Below are 14,538 nucleotides of genomic sequence, written 5' to 3' on the forward strand. Positions count from 1 at the left end.
CAAGCTCCATGAATGGTTTAGTGTAGTCCCACTCCTATTTCTGCTTTTCTAATGGCATCTGGAGAGAGAGACTACCTGTCAGGATGAATCCAAGACATGGGCCAAATGCATCCCATGAGTTCCTTTGATCTGACCCAGGAGATATTAACTTGTGACCAAAAGTGACCAGCCCCTTTCACCTGGAGGCCATTGGATTTTGACCAATCAAGAAGCAGCCTTTCCAGAACTAATGTACTTCCTTCCACTTCCTGTGATGCTTCAGTGACCTATCTGTGTTCATGTTCACAAAGAAGCCATGTTTTGAAATAGGAACTCCATTGTTGAAAATAATGGAATATTTCTATAAGTGTGGCTGGGAAGGGGGAAGAGAGAGAAAGAAACAGAAGAGGTGGGACAGGAAAAGAGAGGGAAGGAAAGAATGAAAGAAGCATGCTTTGTGGAGTGCATGAATGGGGGAATGAAGGGGGAGAATGCCTTTGGAGGAGGATTTTGGAGGATCTTGTATGGTTTAGAATTTTTCAGATCTGTTTTATTTTATAGATATTCCATTATTACATCACCATAAACATCTGCCTCCACTCCATCCAAACTCCCAGGAAGTTGGATATCCCAGAGCCATCAGATAACAGACTAGTTCTTGTCCAGTTGTGTGAGAGAGGTTAGAAGATAATGAGCAGCCATCAAGTCCTGGACGGACATTGGCTTTGTTCAGAAACTGGGCCCCTCAGAGGCAGCTTCACCTCCATACCATTGTTGTGATAGACTGGGCTGTTCGAATTCAGTCATCCTATGTTTCTGGGTGAATGTAATCATGTTGTTCCTTTGCAGATGTTGGGGTTCTCTGTGTTTCGAGGTACTAATCTCCTGAGAGCTCGGGGTCTTTTATCTGCTGTCAGTGTTCGAACAACACATGGACACGGTAAGCCTCTGCTGAGACCACCTCCTGCATCCAAACTACTCCCACTGAATCCCTGACGCTGGCTTACACGGTGTAACCGGGGCATAACACCATATTGGGGCAGAACAGACCAGGCCTGAGTGTAATGGATCATACAGGGTCATAACATACTGTACTGGACCAGGCCTGTGCAAAAATCCACCAGGGTTTATAAATAGAGTACAACAGTAAGGAAGTTATGCTGAACATTTATAAAACACTGGTTTGACCTCAACTGGAGTATTGTGTCCAGTTATGGGCACCACACTTTGGGAAGGATTTTAAGGCATTAGAGAGGGTGTAGTAAAGATTCACGAGAGTGGTTCCAGGGATGAAGCTGGGGCTGTTCTCCTTACAGAAGAGAAGATGAAGAGGAGATTTTGATAGAGGTGTTCAGATCATGAGGGGTCTGGACAGAGTGGATAAGGAGAAACTGTTCCCATTGGCTGAAGGATGCAGAACGAGAGGTGATTTAAGGTGATCGGCAATAGAAGCAACAGCAACATGAGGAACATGTTTCTAAATGCAGCGAGTGGTCAGGATCTGGAATGCACGGCCTGAGAGTGTGGTGGAGGCAGATTCAATCGAGATATTCAAAAGAGAACTGGATAAATATCTGAAGAGAAAACATTTGCATGGCGACAGGTAAAAGGCAGGGCAGTGCAACTAGGTGAGTTGCTCTTGCAGAGAGCTGGCACAGAGACGGTGGGCCGAATGCCCTCCTTCTGTGCTGAGATTTAACGAGGAAGCAGAGGCCCCACTCTCCGGCTGGAAAGCCAAGGATGAAATTGCCTCCACCAGTCCCGGAAGCCATGATGCTATTTTGCATGGCTCAGGCAATTAATTGCCTGAGGTAATGGCTTCCGCCCCTCTGACGCAGGATGTCCCGCCTCCAAGAGCTGCCAGCCAATCAGAGGGCAGCAGCTCTTCAGGCCCAGCAGCGCCACCAAGAATAGTTGCCACTGCTGGCACTGCAGCAGGCTTTGGATCCAGCCAGCAGTGGAGGTTGGAGAATAAGGTAAGCGGGGTCAGGCCTTGCCAGGACCAATCAGCCAGGCCCCAGCAAGGGGGTGGGGTGGTCGATCTTGAGAGCTGGGGGAAGGTCTTCCAGCAGGGGTGGCCCATGCCACTAGGGCCACCCCCAGCCCCAGCCTGCAAGGAGGCCACCAGATATTACTAGGTGGCCTCCTCAGGTGGCAAAGTGCCCATCCACCGCTGGTAAAATAGCATTAATAGGTCACTTAAGGGTCTCAATTGGCCTAAGGGCAGGCAGGCAGGCTGCCACCACCTACACTCTTAGTTAAAATAGCATCAGCGGTGGGTACAGACCCTCCCACCATCCCACCCAATTTACACCGCTGCCCACCTCCCAGCCTGTTCCCATGGGAGCGGGTGGCCTAAAATTCTGGCCTACTCTATGATTCCTGGTCCTGACCCAGTGACTCTTTCTGGGGAGTATCCATGCGGCCATTTGGTGAAAACTGGATTGGTCGAGGCTGTGTTGCAGCCCATGGTTCAATAGTCAGCTGACGCTCACTGTCTGGGCTCACTCGTAAAAAATGGCCACATGAGTGAGTATCGGAGGGTCCTTGGTAAATACGGAACCAGTAAGGAATAAGGGATTCAAGAAAGGAAGCAAACATTAGATTAATAACAGCTCGCGAGAGCAGGAGGTCCAATCTCCCTCTGCATTCTCAGAAAGTCGACTGGTATAACTCTTCAGCCCTTGATGTGGTGCTGTTGGCCAGAATGATAGAAGGTGTACTGGTGCCACTGCTGCAAAGCTCAAGGAGATCTCCAGCCACTGGTACTGATACTGTATATTATCACAGCTGGGCCCAGTTTGTGCTGAGCACGAGAGGGTTTTCAACTGACTGAGAAGCAGTAAGGCGTGAATGGAGCCAGTCCAACTTCTAGAGGATATTTTTACATTAAATTATTGTTAAAGACAAATTCTCCACTTTTGTTTTAACATTGAGCTACTCACAGTGAATGATTCTAGTGCTAGAGAATGGAACGGTATCAACAGCAAACACTTCCAGGGCAGGTACAGCACAGGGTTAGATACAGAGTAAAGCTCCCTCTACGCTGTCCAAAAAAAATTTTAAAAACAGGGTTAGATACAGAGTAAAGCTCCCTCTACGCTATCCAAAAGAAATTTATAAAACAGGGTTAGATACAGAGTAAAGCTCCCTCTACACTGTCCAAAAAAAATTTAAAAAACAGGGTTAGATACAGAGTAAAGCTCCCTCTACACTGTCCAAAAAAAATAAAAAAGCAAGGTTAGATACAGAGTAAAGCTCCCTCTACACTGTCCAAAAAAAAAAGGGTTAGAGACAGAGTAAAGCTCCCTCTACACTGTCCAATTTTTTCATTTTAAAAACAGGGTTGGATACAGAGTAAAGCTCCCTCTAAACTGTCCAAAAAATATTAAATAAAACAGGGTTAGATACAGAGTAAAGCTCCCTCTACACTGTCCAATTTTTTTTTTTGAAAAAACAGGGTTGGATACTGAGTAAAGCTCCCTCTACACTGTCCCCCCCAAAAAAAACAGGGTTGGATACAGAGTAAAGCTCCCTCTAAACTGTCCAAAAAATATTAAATAAAACAGGGTTAGAGACAGAGTAAAGCTCCCTCTACACTGTCCAAATTTTTTTTTTTTTAAAACAGGGTTAGATACAGAGTAAAGCTCCCTCTACACTGTCCGCAAAAAAACTGGGTTAGATACAGAGTAAAGCTCCCTCGACACTGTCCCATCAAACACTCCCCAGGCAGGTTCAGAATTCCAGAGCTAAGGGCCAAGACAACTGAAGACATGGCTGACAATAATGGAATGATTAAAATCGGGGCCACATGAGAGGCCAGAATTGGAGGGGGTTACAGAAATGGGGAGGGATGTAGGGCTGGAGGAGGTTACAGAGATGGGGAGGGTTGTAGGGCTGGAGGAGGTTACAGAAATAGGGAGGGATGTAGGGCTGGAGGAGGTTACAGAAATAGGGAGGGATGTAGGGCTGGAGGAGGTTACAGAGATGGGGAGGGTTGTAGGGCTGGAGGAGGTTACAGAAATAGGGAGGGATGTAGGGCTGGAGGAGGTTACAGAGATGGGGAGGGTTGTAGGGCTGGAGGAGGTTACAGAAATAGGGAGGGATGTAGGGCTGGAGGAGGTTACAGAAATAGGGAGGGACGTAGGGCTGGAGGAGGTTACAGAAATAGGGAGGGACGTAGGGCTGGAGGAGGTTACAGAGATGGGGAGGGATGTAGGGCTGGAGGAGGTTACAGAAATAGGGAGGGATGTAGGGCTGGAGGAGGTTACAGAAATAGGGAGGGATGTAGGGCTGGAGGAGGTTACAGAAATAGGGAGGGACGTAGGGCTGGAGGAGGTTACAGAAATAGGGAGGGACGTAGGGCTGGAGGAGGTTACAGAAATAGGGAGGGACGTAGGGCTGGAGGAGGTTACAGAAATAGGGAGGGATGTAGGGCTGGAGGAGGTTACAGAAATAGGGAGGGATGTAGGGCTGGAAGAGGTTACAGAAATAGGGAGGGATGTAGGGCTGGAAGAGGTTACAGAGAATAGGGAGTGTTGGGGCTGGAGGGGGTTACAGAGATAGGGAGGGATGTAGGGCTGGAGGAGGTTACAGAGATAGGGAGGGATGTAGGGCTGGAGGAGGTTACAGAAATAGGGAGGGATGTAGGGCTGGAGGAGGTTACAGAAATAGGGAGGGATGTAGGGCTGGAGGAGGTTACAGAAATAGGGAGGGATGTAGGGCTGGAGGAGGTTACAGAAATAGGGAGGGATGTAGGGCTGGAAGAGGTTACAGAAATAGGGAGGGATGTAGGGCTGGAAGAGGTTACAGAGAATAGGGAGTGTTGGGGCTGGAGGGGGTTACAGAGATAGGGAGTGGTGTAGGGGCTGGAGGGGGTTACAGACACAGGCAGGGTAGTAGGGGCTGGAGGGGGTTACAGAGATTGGGAGTGTTGTAGGGGCTGGAGGGGGTTACAGAGACAGGGATTGTTGTAGGGGCTGGAGGGGGTTACAGAGATAGGGAGTGTTGTAGGGGCTGGAGGGGGTTACAGAGATAGGGAGTGTTGTAGGGGCTGGAGGGGGTTACAGAGACAGGGATTGTTGTAGGGGCTGGAGGGGGTTACAGAGATAGGGAGTGTTGTAGGGCTGGAGGGGGTTACAGAGATGGGGAGTGTTGTAGGGGCTGGAGGGGGTTACAGAGATAGGGAGTGTTGTAGGGGCTGGAGGAGGTTACAGAGATAGGGAGTGTTGTAGGGGCTGGAGGAGGTTACAGAGATAGGGAGTGTTGTAGGGCTGGAGGAGGTTACAGAGATAGGGAGTGTTGTAGGGCTGGAGGAGGTTACAGAGATAGGGAGGGACGTAGGGCTGGAGGAGGTTACAGAGATAGGGAGGGACGTAGGGCTGGAGGAGGTTACAGAGATGGGGAGGGATGTAGGGCTGGAGGAGGTTACAGAAATAGGGAGGGATGTAGGGCTGGAGGAGGTTACAGAGATAGGGAGTGTTGTAGGGGCTGGAGGAGGTTACAGAGATAGGGAGTGTTGTAGGGGCTGGAGGGGGTTACAGAGATAGGGAGTGTTGTAGGGGCTGGAGGAGGTTACAGAGATAGGGAGTGTTGTAGGGGCTGGAGGAGGTTACAGAGATAGGGAGTGTTGCAGGGGCTGGAGGAGGTTACAGAGATAGGGAGTGTTGTAGGGCTGGAGGAGGTTACAGAGATAGGGAGTGTTGTAGGGCTGGAGGAGGTTACAGAGATAGGGAGGGACGTAGGGCTGGAGGAGGTTACAGAGATAGGGAGGGACGTAGGGCTGGAGGAGGTTACAGAGATGGGGAGGGATGTAGGGCTGGAGGAGGTTACAGAAATAGGGAGGGATGTAGGGCTGGAGGAGATTACAGAGATAGGGAGTGTTGTAGGGGCTGGAGGAGGTTACAGAGATAGGGAGTGTTGTAGGGGCTGGAAGAGGTTACAGAAATAGGGAGGGATGTAGGGCTGGAAGAGGTTACAGAGAATAGGGGGTGTTGGGGCTGGAGGGGGTTACAGAGATAGGGAGTGGTGTAGGGGCTGGAGGGGGTTACAGACACAGGGAGGGTAGTAGGGGCTGGAGGGGGTTACAGAGATAGGGAGTGTTGTAGGGGCTGGAGGGGGTTACAGAGATAGGGAGTGTTGTAGGGGCTGGAGGAGGTTACAGAGATAGGGAGTGTTGTAGGGGCTGGAGGGGGTTACAGAGATAGGGAGTGTTGTAGGGCTGGAGGGGGTTACAGAGATGGGGAGTGTTGTAGGGGCTGGAGGGGGTTACAGAGATAGGGAGTGTTGTAGGGCTGGAGGGGGTTACAGAGATAGGGAGTGTTGTAGGGCTGGAGGAGGTTACAGAGATAGGGAGTGTTGTAGGGCTGGAGGAGGTTACAGAGATAGGGAGTGTTGGGCTGGAGGAGGTTACAGAGATAGGGAGTGTTGTAGGGCTGGAGGAGGTTACAGAGATAGGGAGTGTTGTAGAGCTGGAGGAGGTTACAGAGATAGGGAGTGTTGTAGGGGCTGGAGGGGGTTACAGAGATAGGGAGTGTTGTAGGGGCTGGAGGGGGTTACAGAGATAGGGAGTGTTGTAGGGCTGGAGGAGGTTACAGACACAGGGAGGGTAGTAGGGGCTGGAGGGGGTTACAGAGATAGGGAGGTTTGTAGGGCTGCAGGAGATTGCAACAGACTCATCGCAGATCAAGGGCCCCAGGTGCACCCAGTAATCCAGCCCCAGTGACAGGAGAGCCGAGAGGTGCAACCAGGGTGAGTCATCAGATCCCAAAACAGGAGGCTCTGTGGAAACAAACAGCAATAGGATTTTAAAGTGTCTCAGCCGTTTCCTTTCCCAGCCATGGCCAACTCGTTCCGGTCTCAACGGGAGCAGGACACCCTCTAACCTTTCACCCATGATCAGCTTGTGCACACGAGCCCAGACAGTGAAAGCAAACCATTAGGGTATTCGACTTCAGAGGCGGCAGCTCAGGCCAGATCTGAACGTGTTCGTGTCCCATCATCCCTACCCTCTGCACCTTCCCTCAGATGACTCTGAATAGCCATCAGGAGCAGGAATCCAGATCCCTGGGGGCAGGGGTGAAAGGTCAGTCTGACCCACTGACTCCCATCCAGTACCCAGAGAGAGGTAACCTCCATCCCCTCTGTCTGCTACTGGATTTGACCCCAGGTCGCAGAAGGTGAAAGGTCAGTGTGTCTGGCCAGTTGTGGCCACGGCCTTGTGGATTCACAGCTCCCTCTCCAGCCTCACCCACCTTATCCTTGCTGCCGGTCATCAGCTGGAGCCCGTCGGGGCTGAAGGAGCAGCAGGTGATGGAGTCCGAGTGACTTCTCAGTCCGCAGGCCAGAGACATCTCTGCGCAGCTCTCCAAGTCGATCAGCTCAGCTAGCGTCCAGAGCAAGATGCTGAAATCATCTAGGGAAAAGAGAGAGGAGATGCACAGTAACAGCTGGTGGACAAGGAAAGGGGCAATGGGAATGGGGGTGGGGGGAGGTGGAAAATCAAGGAGAAAAAAAGAAAAAAAATGGGTTAGATAAAGACTAAAGCTCCCTCTACACTGTGCCCATCAAACACTGCCAGGACAGGTACAGCACTAGGGTTAGATACAGAGTAAAGCTCCCTCCAGGGCGGCACAGTGGCGCAGTGGTTAGCACTGCAGCCTCACAGCTCCAGCGACCCGGGTTCGATTCTGGGTGCTGCCTGTGCAGAGTTCTCCCTGTGACCACATGGGTTTTCGCCGGGTGCTCCGGTTTCCTCCCACAGCCAAAGACTTGCAGGTGATAGGTAAATTGGCCATTGTAAATTGCCCCTAGTGTAGGCAGGTGGTTGGAGAATGGTGGGGATGTGGTAGGGAATATGGGATTAATGTAGGATTAGTATAAATGGGTGGTTGTTGGTCGGTACAGACTCGGTGGGTCAAAGGGCCTGTTTGTATAACCCTAGTGCAGTATGTCTCGATGGCTCTACACTGTCCCATCAAACATTCCCAGGACAGATACAGCACGGGGTACAGAGTAAAGCTCCCTCTACACTCCCATCAAACACTCCCGGGTTAGATACAGAGTAAAGCTCCCTCTACACTCTCCCATCAAATACTCCCAGAGCACTTAGAGCATGGATTAGATAGAGTAAAGCTCCCTCTACCCTGTCCCATCAAACACTCCCAGGGCAGGGACAACTCTGACTGGCTGAAGAGTTTGGAGCATTTCCTGTATGGAATCCGGAGAAGCAGCTTCACCTGTAGCAGCTGTGGGAGCTGCAATTGCAGAGGAGAGTGACCTGGAGTGGAAAGGGCATCCATCATTTGGGGAGGAAAGAAGACCCTGCAATTTCTTTTGTTTGGAGAGGTGGGTGTTGGAGCACCTGAAGTATTTATACTTTTAGGGGAGGGAGAATTGGAAGGTTCAGGGGTGGGGCTGCCAAACTCTAGGGATCCCCTGTATTTCTACCTGTGCTTTTTTCCATCTTGCGCACAGGGAGCTCCTTCCCCACCCCAACTGCCTGGCTGAGGACAGCTAGAGCTGCCTGGGTGAAGAAAGTCTTGGTGTAACAGCAGGAAGAGGAGAGTACTGGGCAGCGCCAGCCAACCCAGGTGAAGAAGCCTCCCCCAACTGGAAGCCAAATGGAAGACTGCATTTTAGACAGTGTTTAGGTGCTCCAACCACCTGTTAAAGTGAAACATCCCTTGCAGTCTTTCTCTCCCAACCACCGATCCTCCCCTTTTTCTTTTCCACCTCAATCCTCCTCTACTCCCAATCCCAAACCAAACTGGTGAAAGGTAGAGACCTGGTCAATTTGCCAGGATTTTTCTCGGGTGGGCATGGATCTCTGACCCGATGGCAAACCCATCATCACCGGTGACGGGACTCTTGTTCACATGCTGCTGCAGGAGCTGATGCTGTTACCTGCCTCCTTTTGGGCTAATAACATCAAAACATGTGGTCAAGAGTTACATCCACCCACATATGACAATAGAGGTATGCGTAAAGGCAATGGCCGAGTTTCTCAGTCATTGTCGCTGCTTCCAAAATGTACAGGAAAGCTGTCTTTTTTTGCTGAGTACTGTGCGGGCAGCGTCCCTGGCCCTGAGCAAGGGGCTCGCTGTGGTCCAGACTTTTCTGCTTGTGGACTCCCGGAGACGACTGCGCAGAGCGGATCACCTTGTTCAATGTCCCTCCCTCCTTTTCCAATGAACTCCTTCTCCCCCACCTGCACCATCTGGGGGAGGTAAAGACAGGATTCACCCCAGTCCCGCTCGATCTTCAGGAGAACAGCTTCCGGCATGTCTACTCCTTACGTTTCCATCTCTTTATGCAGTTGGCATGGGAGGAGATTATGGATGGATAATTTAATGTTGACACCAGTGGATGGCCTACAGCATCTTCTGGACCTCGGAGGGGACACAGTGCCATGCCTGCAAGACAGTGCAGCATGTTTATAGAAGCTGCCCTAACCTTCACGCCACCGACTCCACCTCAGCAGCCCTGGGTGGTGCAGCCATGTTTTCCTCTCTCCCCCCACACCACACCTGTAGCAGTCACTGTGCAAGGATTCCAGAGGCCATGGTTTTCAAGGTCTCTGACGGAGTAGGGGGGTGGTGTGGGGGGGCAGGGAGAGACTGTCCGAGTAGAAGGAAGGCGCGGAAGCAGAACAAACAACTATAGACGCATCCCATAGATACCGAGACATAGCCCGGGCCTGATCCCAGCCCTAGGCCTGATTCCAGGGAGCCCACCTGCTCCAGTGAGCTCGGGCCCAAGGTAACTGGGCAGGAGGAGGGTGCTGATGCAAAGGCTTCTGATGATATGGAAGTCTCTGAGCCTTCGCACCCTAGCAGACAAAAGAGGAGGAGGCACACTCCACAGAGGCAATGCAGGGCCCTGAGGTGCAGGGCACATCTGCTAGAGGGAGCTGTCTCCTGGTTCGTGACCCTGGGCTCCCCCTGCCACAACCATCATCATCAAAGCCATAAGGCCTGGGCAGGAGCTCCCTCCCCCAGAGGATGGAAGGGAGGGAGACATCCCTGTACATGTGGCCCCTCCTGGGTGGGTGAGTCGAGCCCTGCCTATGGTGGGGGAGCCTGGGGACACTCCTGGAGAAGCCTCTTCATCTGCCGCTGGGTATGGTGCCTGGGTGTGGGGGAGGGCGAGGCTCGCAAGGGTCAGCCCTCCCAGCTAAAGTCTGGTCCCACCCGGGATGTACCTGACCCAGTGGCTAATGTACATAGTGCCCTGCCTGCTGAGCCCGTGGTCGCTGGCAGGGAAGGAGATGGCTTCCTTTCTCCACCTTCAGACCTGACCCCAGCTGGATTTCTGGAGTCGGGAACAACCGTCTCCCCTGGGCCGTTCGCTGTTGGATTACTGGCGCCTGCTGACCCAGATTCCCCAGGGAAGCCCAGGGAGGACTCCTCTGCCATCAGTCCTGGGGGTGGGATCGTGACTGAGGCAGGACCAGCTGGCGTGACCAGGATGACCGCCCCACAGTGTGTGGTGGTTGTGTTGGCCACTAGTGGTGACTACCTGGAGCAGGAGAGGGACTCGGTGTGGGGCACAGAAGACAATATTGACTCCATTGGCAGTGAGGTTATGACACCATTGCACCAGATGCCAAATGCCATCTCATCCCCTTTCCGGAACTTCCTTGCGGTTAGCAGGGGTTGCCGCAACAAAGTTCAGCTGGCCCTCAACCGGTGCTCGGAACTGGCACTGCTCATTGCGTCTGTCTGTGCCACTCTCAAAGGGAGTGAACCTGATTGTGCGGTGTTCTTCCTCTCTGGGTTGCTGGGGGAGTGGGAGACAATGAGCGCTTCCACTCCATCTTCACAGTAAGGTGTTTGTGGTGAGATTAAGTACTTTTGACATGAAGATATCCATAGTCAGCCTCAACATCAACGACAGCAGGGGGTCTCTCCACCGATTTCACAATCTCTCGGCCCTCAGGGAAGGGAGGTGTGCGGTGAGCTTTCTGCAGGAAACACACGGCATTCCGGGAGACGAAGCCACTTGGCTCTTGGAGTGGCAAGGTGGGGTCTACATGAGTCACTTCACCCCTCTTTCTAGTGGGATGGCTATCTTGTTGGCCCCGACCTTTCAGCCAGAGATCTTGGGGGTCATGTTGCTTGTGCCGGACTGCTTGCTCACCCTGGGCTTTCCCTTGGGTGGCGTGCTGCTTCACTTTGTGAACGTGTACGTGCCCAGGCCCGGCGCGTTGCATGTGAACTTCTTTAAAGAGGTGTCCGCTCTCTCGAGCTCCATCGATAGCGGCAAGTGCATCATCCTCGGGGTGGGGGAGGAGGAAGAGGGCAGGGGATTTCAACTGTACATTCGAGGTGAGGGATCACTGCGGTCCCCAGCACAGCCAAACGTCAGTGGAGAAGTTGAGGGAACTGATCAGCTCCCTCGGCTTGGTGGACATCTGGCGGAATCTCCATCCCGACTCCAGCGCATTCACGTGGAGGGCTGGAGGAGGAGGGTTCCTGAATCAACCACCTCCACATTTCATGGGTGTACTTCTCCTGCATCTCAGTGGCCTCCATGTGGCAGGTGCCGTGCTCGGACCATCACCTGGTGTGGGCGGGGTCCGCACTCTGGCATTTTAACAACCGGCTGCTGGAAGACGAATGAATCCAGGACTCGTTCCATCAATTCTCGGCCAACAGGAGAAGGAAGCAGGGGGGCTTCCCCTCCTTGAGGCTTCGGTCGGATGTGGGCAAGCCTCACAATCGTGTCTTCTGTCAGGCCTACGCAACTAGGTGTCCTGTCTTGGTCAAGCTGTCGTGGACCCGGCCCTGTGGCAGATGTACAAAGAGAGGCAGGGTGTGCTGAGAGACCTACAGCTTGTAGGGTTCCAAGGTACGTACGTGAGGTAGAGTTGTGCAAAGGAAACCCGACCCAAGTCCGATTACTGGGCCCGGAAACCCGACCCAAACCCAACACATGCAGTCAGATCCCATCGGGGTCAGGTCGAATAGCAGGCCTTTATACCCATGTACTGATGTAAAGGCCTGCCACCTGATCCCAACGGCTCCCGATGACGTGTCGAGGTCGGGTGGGGTCAGACTTCAGGGTTCGGAATTCGGACTCGCGTCGGGTTTCCTTTGCACACTTCTAACGTGAGGTTGCGGATCCAGATTCTGGAAGATTTGGACTGCGCCTCACCCTTCTTCTACTTGCTGGAAAATGGCAGGAGTCCGTAAGCAGCTCACTGAGCTGCTGGCCGACGATGGATTCTCTGTCACAGATCTGGGAATGGGTATCTTGGTCCATACCTATTTCGTTGTGCTGTTCTCTCCAGATATGTATAGCCAGGTTGCACCCAGTGTTTGTGAGAGGACCTGCTGAAGGTCAGCCTGGAGGGCGCCGAACAACTGAAGCCACCGCTAACTTTAGCGGAGCTAACCAGCACCCTCCACCAGCTCTGTAGGGGCAAATCCCTAGGGCTGGACAGGCTGACCGTGGAGTTTCTCAGGGCTTTCTGGGACGTCCTGGGGAGTGACTACGTGCGGATCCTGGGTGAAAGCCTGGCGACCGGGTGCAGGGCAGTCATCGTCCTGCTGCCAAAAGGGGGGGGGGGGGGGGCGATCTCCATCTGCTTAAAAACTGGCACCCGATCTCCCTCCTCAGCATGGATTATAAGACCTTTAGTCGGGCTATGTCTGTCTGCCGGGGCTCCTTGCTGACCCACATGATTCTGTCTGCCCAATCCTACATGGTCCCCAGCCGATCCATCCAGGATAACATCAGGTCTGGGGCCTGATCCATCTAACCCTTCATTGAGAAGGCGTTCGACAGGGTGGAACCCAGGATGGATCCTGAATATCTTTTCAGGACTCTGTGCACATTCGGACTCTGGCCACATTTTGTGGCCCGGATTCAACTTTTGTAATCCGTCACAGAGTGCCTGGTTAAAGTTAATGGGTCACGATCACTGGAGAAAAAGTGCTAGGAAAAGCTAATGGGACTAAAGGCTGACAAGTCCCCTGGACCTGATGGCCTGCATCCTAGGGTCTTAAAAGAAGTGGCTGCAGAGATAGTGGCCGCATTAGTTATACTCTTCCAAAATTCCCTGGATTCTGAAAAGGTCTCAGCGGATTGGAAAACCACAAATATAACACCTCTATTCAAGAAAGAAGGAGGAGAGAAAGCAGAAAATTATAGGCCAGTTAGCCTAACATCTGTCATTGGGAAAATGTTGGAATCCATTATTAAGAAAGTAGTAGCAGGACATTTAGAAAATCATAATATATTCAGGCAGAGTCAACAAGACCCGGACAATATCCAGGCTTGGATTAATAAGTGGGAAATAACTTTCGCGCCACACAAGTGCCAGGCAATGATTATCTCCAACAAGAGAGAATCTAACCATCTCCCCTTGATATTCAATAGTATTACGATTGCTGAATCCCCCACTATCAACATCCTAGGGGTTACCATTGACCAGAAACTGAACAGGAGTAGCCATATAAATATCATGGGTACAAAAGCAGGTCAGAGGCTGGAAATTCTGCAGTGAGTAACTCACCTCCTGACTCCCCAAAGCCTGTCCACCATCTACAAGGCACATGTCAGGAGTGTGATGGAATACTCTCCACTTGCAGCTCCAACAACAGTCAAGAAACTCGACACCATCCAGGACAAAGCAACCTGCTTGATTGGCACCGCATCCACAAACATTCACTCCCTCCACCACCGATGCACAGTGGCAGCAGTGTGTACCATCTACAAGATGCACTGCAGCAACGCACCAAGGCTCTTTAGACAGCACCTTCCAAACCTGCGACCTCAACCACCTAGAAGGACAAGGGCAGCAGATGCATGGGAACACCACCACCTACTTACAAGTTCCCCTCCAAGCCACACACCATCCTGACTTCGAACTATATCACCATTCCTTCGCTGTCCCTGTGTCAAAATCCTGGAATTCCCTTCCTAACAATACTGCGGGTGTACCTACCTCACATGGACTGCAGCGGTTCAAGAAGGTGGCTCACCACCGCCTTCTCGAGCAAATAGGGATGGGCAATAATTGCTGTCCTAGCCAGCGATGCCCACATCCCCCAAACAAATAGAAAAAAAAAACATGGTTTTATGAAAGTGTTTGACAATTTATTATAGTTCTTTGAGGATGTAACAAGCAGGGTGGATAAAAGGGAACTGGTAGATGTAGTGTATTTGGATTTCCAAAAAGCATTCAATAAGGTGCCACATAGAAAGTTACTGTACAAGATAAGAGCTCATGGTGTTGGGGAGAACATATTAGCATAGGTGAAGCATTGGCTAACTAACAGGAAACAGAGAGTCAGGAGAAATGGGGCATTTTCGGGTTGGCAAACTGTAACTAGTGAAGTGTCACAGGGATCAGTGCTGGGGCCTCAACTATTTACAATCTATTAATGAATTGGATGGAGCGACCAAGTGTATTGCAGCCAAATTTACTGATGATACAAAGATAGGTCGGAAAACAAGTGGGGAGGACACAATGTATTCCCAAAGAGAGATAGATAGGGTAAGTGAGCAGGCAAACATTTGGCAGATGTAGTATAATGTGGGAAAATATGAGGT

General features: G+C 51.7%; 1 protein-coding gene across 2 annotated transcripts in view; it reads left to right on the top strand.

The window, feature by feature from the left end:
• The window catches only part of LOC137378433 (cytochrome c oxidase subunit 4 isoform 1, mitochondrial-like), a 115,791-nt gene that overhangs the window by 11,202 nt on the left and 90,051 nt on the right, over positions 1-14,538 (top strand). For both annotated transcript variants that reach the window (XM_068048764.1, XM_068048763.1), the window contains exon 2: positions 829-919. In XM_068048764.1, the coding sequence (XP_067904865.1) occupies positions 829-919 (91 nt within the window). The remainder of the gene's footprint in view (positions 1-828; positions 920-14,538) is intronic.

The sequence above is a fragment of the Heterodontus francisci genome, chromosome 16 (assembly GCF_036365525.1).
Source record: "Heterodontus francisci isolate sHetFra1 chromosome 16, sHetFra1.hap1, whole genome shotgun sequence".
Classification (NCBI taxonomy): domain Eukaryota; kingdom Metazoa; phylum Chordata; class Chondrichthyes; order Heterodontiformes; family Heterodontidae; genus Heterodontus; species Heterodontus francisci.